The sequence below is a fragment of the Orussus abietinus genome, unplaced genomic scaffold, assembly GCF_000612105.2.
Source record: "Orussus abietinus isolate OABI.00-Male unplaced genomic scaffold, Oabi_2.0 scaffold46, whole genome shotgun sequence".
Lineage (NCBI taxonomy): Eukaryota > Metazoa > Arthropoda > Insecta > Hymenoptera > Orussidae > Orussus > Orussus abietinus.
In genome coordinates, this window is record NW_019394349.1 from 239776 (window position 1) to 245642 (window position 5867).

The window sequence follows — 5867 nt, forward strand, 5'->3', positions numbered from 1 at the left end:
GAATTAATCGCGACGGCCCTGTATCGGGGGATAAAAAACGAAAAGCTACTCAAATATGTATCTATGTTTTTATGCAGTGATTTGAGGAATTTGAAAGTGGAAAATTAATTCCAGTATTTATGGAGGAGATTTGTTCATGCGTTACGTTGTTTATTTTATTCAACAGTGGTTTTGACTCGGGAAAACAAGGAAGCACGACGGCGGCCATCTTGATCTTCTTTACCACGAAGAGCTCGGAGGCTTCATCATGAGGTACTTGTCTCTCGTTGAGTTTAATAACTTCGGCTGAAAGTACAGTTTAGAATGAAACGATTTGTGATAATGCTGGATAAACAAATTCGTTGTTATCTATTGCCAATATCTAAAGTACAAAAAAGCCGCAGACCGTGCACTTGACAGATTACCCGAGTCGAGCCTTGCCACATGGCTTGGTGTTTAACTTTTATTTCAATAGAATTTGTGAATGTATAAAGAAATTCTGCAGTGTTTCTCTTCCAAATATAAGAAAGACCTATTAAGCGGTCAAGGAGGTTTTTAATGTATAATAAACGATCTAAGATAACTCAGTGACATAACCTCGTTTTTCCTGTTCACAGCTCCCTAAAGTTGCAGAAGAGGCTAGCAGCCTCGGTTATGCGATGTGGCAAAAAAAAAGTCTGGTTAGATCCTAATGAAATCAACGAAATTGCCAATACCAATTCAAGTAAGTAAATTATCATTTCAAACTAATTTCCAGATGCATATTGTATAGTTACAGTATCTTATGCGTTATTCAAGATACTCATAATGATTAAATATTAAATATACTTGTAATATTTTTAGGACAAAACATCCGTAAGCTTATTAAGGATGGTCTTATTATTAAAAAGCCTGTAGCCGTTCACTCGAGGGCAAGAGTACGTAAGAATACCGAAGCTAGGCGGAAAGGGCGACATTGTGGTTTTGGTAAAAGGAAGGGTACTGCTAATGCCCGTACTCCACAAAAGGTAAATTATTTTCATTTTACTATGATTACAGGTAGAGTTTTATTCTTTAAAACACATTTTAACGTGTATGTAATTAATCGATGTTGATTTCAGGATTTGTGGATTCAACGCATGAGAGTACTGCGTCGACTTCTGAAGAAGTACAGGGAAACTAAGAAAATCGATAGACATCTGTACCATTCTTTGTACATGAAAGCTAAGGGAAATGTTTTTAAAAACAAGAGAGTATTGATGGAATTTATCCACAAGAAGAAGGCTGAAAAAGCTCGTGCAGAGATGCTTTCGGACCAGGCTGAAGCGCGTCGTACTAAAGTTCGTGAAGCTCGTAAGCGTAGAGCGGAACGCATCGCTACTAAAAAGCAGGAACTTCTGCAATCCTACCAGAAGGAAGACGAAGCTGCGGCAGCACAGAAAAAGTAATCTAAACCTGTTCTATTGTATAAGAAAATAAAAAATCCTCGGAAATTTGTAAATTCATGTAGTGCGTGCGTTTGAATCAAAGTGTAGCGAAGTTCCCATGCCAAGAAGATAACTCTTCATTGAAATAATCGGGTTTGAAATGCGTGTAATGAGAAGCGTGCGTAAGTTAAGTGTGGAATAGTTTCGATGGAAGAGTACTAGGCGATAGCTTAAACTTGAGAAATGAGTTGGGAGCAAAAATAAGATACAGCCCTGAGTAGGGCCGCCATTGCGGGTAAATGCACGAGCCGCCTGCATTCTCCACCGAGGGTACCACAGAATGCGATCGTGCGACGTTGCCCGTGAGCAATCTTCCAATTCATCTTTGGTAGAGTCTATCTACTACTATTAAGTACATTGCTGCCTCGAAGTTGGCTCCGACTAAAGAATGTCTAACCTGAAAGATACCAGGTGCCACGATTAAATAAATGTAAACAATTAGTAGAAATAATAAGTACTCTGTTAAGTGTTTCATAATTACAAGATGTCTACGGTAGACAATGAGAGTACTAAGCATAAATCTCACAGAGATCGCAATGCCGGTCGCAAGGCGGAAAAGAAAAAGGCGAAAAACGTGCACATTCAGGAGTTATCGGGCAAACAGAAAAATCCTAAAGCATTTACATTTAACTCTGCCATCAAAGCGGAGAGGAGATTTAGACGTAAGCAGGATATCGAGGCAAAGAGGCAGCATTTACCTTTAGTGGATCGAACGCCCCTAGAACCACCTCCGGTCTTAGTCGCAGTAGTCGGACCTCCTAAAGTAGGCAAATCTTTGGTGATCCAATGCTTAATAAAGGCTTTTGCACGGCAACCTCTGACTAGCATCATAGGACCGGTCACTGTGGTTTCTGGGAAGAAACAAAGAATCACGTTCATGGAGTGCAACAACGACGTTAACAGTATGATCGACATCGCTAAAGTAGCAGATCTAGTACTGCTCCTTGTGGATGCCTCCTTTGGATTTGAAATGGAAATATTTGAATTCTTAAACATATGTCAAGTCCATGGTATGCCTAGAATTATGGGAGTTTTAACTCATTTGGATCTAATAAAAAATGCAAAACAATTAAGGAAAACTAAGAAACAGTTGAAGCACCGCTTTTGGACCGAAGTCTATGCGGGTGCGAAATTGTTTTATCTTTCTGGTTTACTTCACGATGAGTACCTGAGGAATGAAATAAAAAATCTATCCAGGTTCATATCGGTTATGAAATTTAGGCCTTTAACTTGGCGCACGACTCATCCCTATTTGTTAGCGGACAGAATTGAGGATTTGACATCTCCTGAATTAATACGCAAAGATGTAAAAGTTGATAGAACGATTAGTTTATATGGGTAAGAATTTTTTCTTTAATGAATTACTTTTTTATTTCAAGTGGGTGCAAATTACGATTTTTCTTGCAGTTATGTCCGAGGAGTTCCCTTCAATAAACAGTCATCTGTTCATATACCTGGATGCGGGGATTTGAAAATTAAAGATATTAGTTTTCTCCCTGATCCTTGTCCTCTTCCGGAGCATCTAAAAAAACGATCACTTATTGAGAAGGAACGTTTAATTTATGCTCCATTTTCTGGTGTTGGTGGCATTGTTTATGATAAAGATGCTGTATATGTGGAATTGGGTGGCAGTCATTCCTATAAAGAGGATGATACTGGTCTAATTGGTTCATTGATGGCAACGCAAGAGACACTGGATAAAAAGCTACAGCACAGTGAGCTACAGATATTTAGTGAATCGGCACCTATAAAGGCAAAAGATGTCACCGACGATTTTTGTACTCCGGTATATGATGAAAGTAAATCTGGAGATAAAAGAATTAGAAGAAAAGTTACATTTAAAGATTCCAATGATAGTGATCAAGGGAATGAATCCAGTGACGACGACGATGAACTTCCTAACGTCAACAAGGACCAATCAGAATTAGAATCTGATAATGACATGATGTCTGTAGATGATTCTGACAGCGATGAGGCATCAGAGAAAGGTACCTCGAAGAGGAAAAGAAAAGGAATAACTTCTAAAAATGAGGAAAAGAAAATGGTGAAAAAAAGAAAATTTGATGTTCTCAATGCCAATGATTTGGACGAAGAACTTAAAATTCTTAGGGCTAAAGGCGTAAAGCATGAAGGTACAAAAAAAGAAGACAAATTTGAAGAACAGATCTACAAACGACCAAGTAAAAATCCAGAAAATCATGTTAAAAGTAAAATAGCCGAAGCACTCAACATGTTGAATGCAGAGGAGCGGGAGGGCAACTCAAGGCTAGATTCTGATGATGTTAGGAATGAAGAAAGCTTTGACGAACTGAGTGAAGATGAACTGGAAGCAAGAGAGAATATGGAAATTGATAAGTTAAACCATGACATCGACAGTGACGAGAATGAAGAGGATGACGATGAAAAGAATGAAGACGAAGAAGAAGATGAAGATAATTTAAATTGGAAGTCTAATTTAACCGAGAAAGCCAGTCAAGCATTTATTGCTCGACAACAGAGTACCAGGAATCTAATGAAGGTAGTTTATGGAGTATTTAACGAATCTACTAGCAGTCGAGAGAATGTCGATTCTAAAGAAGATCGTGATGAAGAAGAAGAAATTGGTGGAATTTTTCGAGCGATGACAAGACAGCAAAAAGAAAAGCTAAGAGATCGCGAATTGAAGAATCAAGAGGAAAGTGTATTCTATTCTTCCGAGCCACCACGCGATTGGTTATTCGAAGACAACAAAGTTTTCTTAACAAATCGTTTCGTAACGGGCAAATGGAAGGAATCCGAAGATGCTGAAATGTTGCTAAAGCTCGACGACATGAGCGATGAAGAATTATATGGCGATTTCGAGGATTTAGAAACAAAGGAGAAACACCTAGCGGAAACATCTAAAGACCAGAAATCTTCCAAGGAGATTCCAATAGATGACACTGAAGAGAAGAAAAAGCTACTGGAAAAAAAGAGAGAACTCAAAGAAAAATTCGATTCCGAGTATGACAATGGCGAAGGTAAGACCTATTATGATGAGTTAAAATCCGAAGCCGAAAAGCAGGCACAATTGAATAGGTCTGAATTTGAAAACATGGATGACGAAGCCAGAGTACAGCTCGAAGGATTTCGAGCAGGCATGTATGTCCGCATTGAAATAGAGTCTGTTCCCTCCGAGCTAATAACTCATTTAGATCCCACGTATCCTCTCGTGGTCGGAGGGTTGCTTCATAGAGAAGAAAATATTGGTATGGTACAGACTAGGATAAAGAAACACCGTTGGTACTCCAAGATCTTAAAGAGCAAAGATCCTATCATCTTGTCGATAGGCTGGAGACGTTTCCAGACACTGCCGATTTATTCCAAGTTGGAGGACAATCTGCGAAGCAGAATGCTGAAGTACACTCCGGAGCATGTGGCATGTATGGCTCATTTCTGGGGACCGATAACTCCACAAGGTAGCGGAGTGTTAGCTATACAAGATGTTTCAGTGAGAACACCAGGTTTTCGGATAGCTGCTACAGGGTCCATTGTTGAAATTGACAAGACGGCTCAAGTTATGAAGAAGCTAAAACTTACCGGTGTGCCAATGAAGATCTACAAGAAAACAGCTTTTATTAAAGACATGTTCAACTCTAGTTTGGAAGTGGCCAAGTTTGAAGGTGCAAAAATAAAAACTGTGTCGGGTATACGAGGACAAATAAAAAAAGCTGTGTCAAAGCCCGAAGGCTGCTTTCGAGCAACATTTGAGGATAAAATATTACTGAGTGACATCGTCTTCTGTCGTACTTGGTATACCGTCGAAGTGCCTCGCTTTTATAATCCAGTCACATCGCTCTTACTGCCACCTTCGACGAAGAGTCAGTGGCGTGGCATGAAAACAACTGGCCAACTGAAAAGAGAGAATAAAATTCGTGTAGAGCCTAATGTCGATTCCCTGTACACACCCATCGAAAGAGAGGTTAGGGTTTTCAAACCCTTGGTGATCCCTAAATCCTTGCAGAAGGATTTACCTTACCGCGACAAACCGAAATTGCCTGGAACCCATAAGCATACCTTCGAAGAGAAGCGTGTAGCTGTTGTCAGAGAACCTAAAGAAGAGAATATCGCTAGATTAATGAAAATGATCAAAACGACGTACAATCGTAAGCAGGAACAACTCAAAGAAGCTACCAGTAAACGAATGGCTGCACATCAAGCCCAGGTCGAGGCAGAAGAGGCTAAAAAATTACAGAGACAGAAGGAATTGAAAAAGCAAGTTTTCAGGCAACTCAGCAAAATGGAAGCTAAAAATAAGAAACGAGCTTCAAAGAGTTAAGTATTTTCGTAAGGTGACTTCGCGGTGTACGATTTTGTATATTATTAAAATATACCTGTTATATATAAATATATTTACATGTACCGTTTGTACATTACTACTTTAAATTATTTCCAATACTGCCT

At 39.2% G+C, this 5867-nt stretch overlaps 2 protein-coding genes across 2 annotated transcripts; both read left to right on the top strand.

Annotated features, from left to right (window-relative positions):
- The first annotated feature begins 166 nt into the window (after positions 1 to 166).
- Positions 167 to 1463, top strand: LOC105702021 (60S ribosomal protein L19). The gene is made up of 4 exons (XM_012429221.1): positions 167 to 252; positions 597 to 703; positions 823 to 986; positions 1080 to 1463. Exons 1-4 carry the CDS (start codon positions 248 to 250, stop codon positions 1404 to 1406), a joined length of 603 nt encoding a protein of 200 aa, XP_012284644.1. The 5' UTR covers positions 167 to 247; the 3' UTR covers positions 1407 to 1463.
- A 66-nt stretch (positions 1464 to 1529) lies between these two features.
- Positions 1530 to 5834, top strand: LOC105702018 (ribosome biogenesis protein BMS1 homolog). Its single transcript, XM_012429217.1, has 2 exons — positions 1530 to 2783; positions 2853 to 5834. The coding sequence occupies exons 1-2, from the start codon at positions 1930 to 1932 to the stop codon at positions 5740 to 5742; spliced, it is 3744 nt and encodes a 1247-aa protein (XP_012284640.1). The 5' UTR covers positions 1530 to 1929; the 3' UTR covers positions 5743 to 5834.
- The last annotated feature ends 33 nt before the right edge of the window (positions 5835 to 5867 follow it).

Coding starts and splice junctions, on each gene's coding strand:
- LOC105702018 (XM_012429217.1), top strand. CDS start 1,930: ATGTCTACGGTAGACAATGAGAGTACTAAGCATAAATCTCACAGAGAT. Junction 2,784..2,852: donor AGAACGATTAGTTTATATGG/GTAAGAATTTTT, acceptor TTTTTCTTGCAG/TTATGTCCGAGGAGTTCCCT.
- LOC105702021 (XM_012429221.1), top strand. Junction 704..822: donor AATTGCCAATACCAATTCAA/GTAAGTAAATTA, acceptor TAATATTTTTAG/GACAAAACATCCGTAAGCTT. Junction 987..1,079: donor ATGCCCGTACTCCACAAAAG/GTAAATTATTTT, acceptor TGTTGATTTCAG/GATTTGTGGATTCAACGCAT.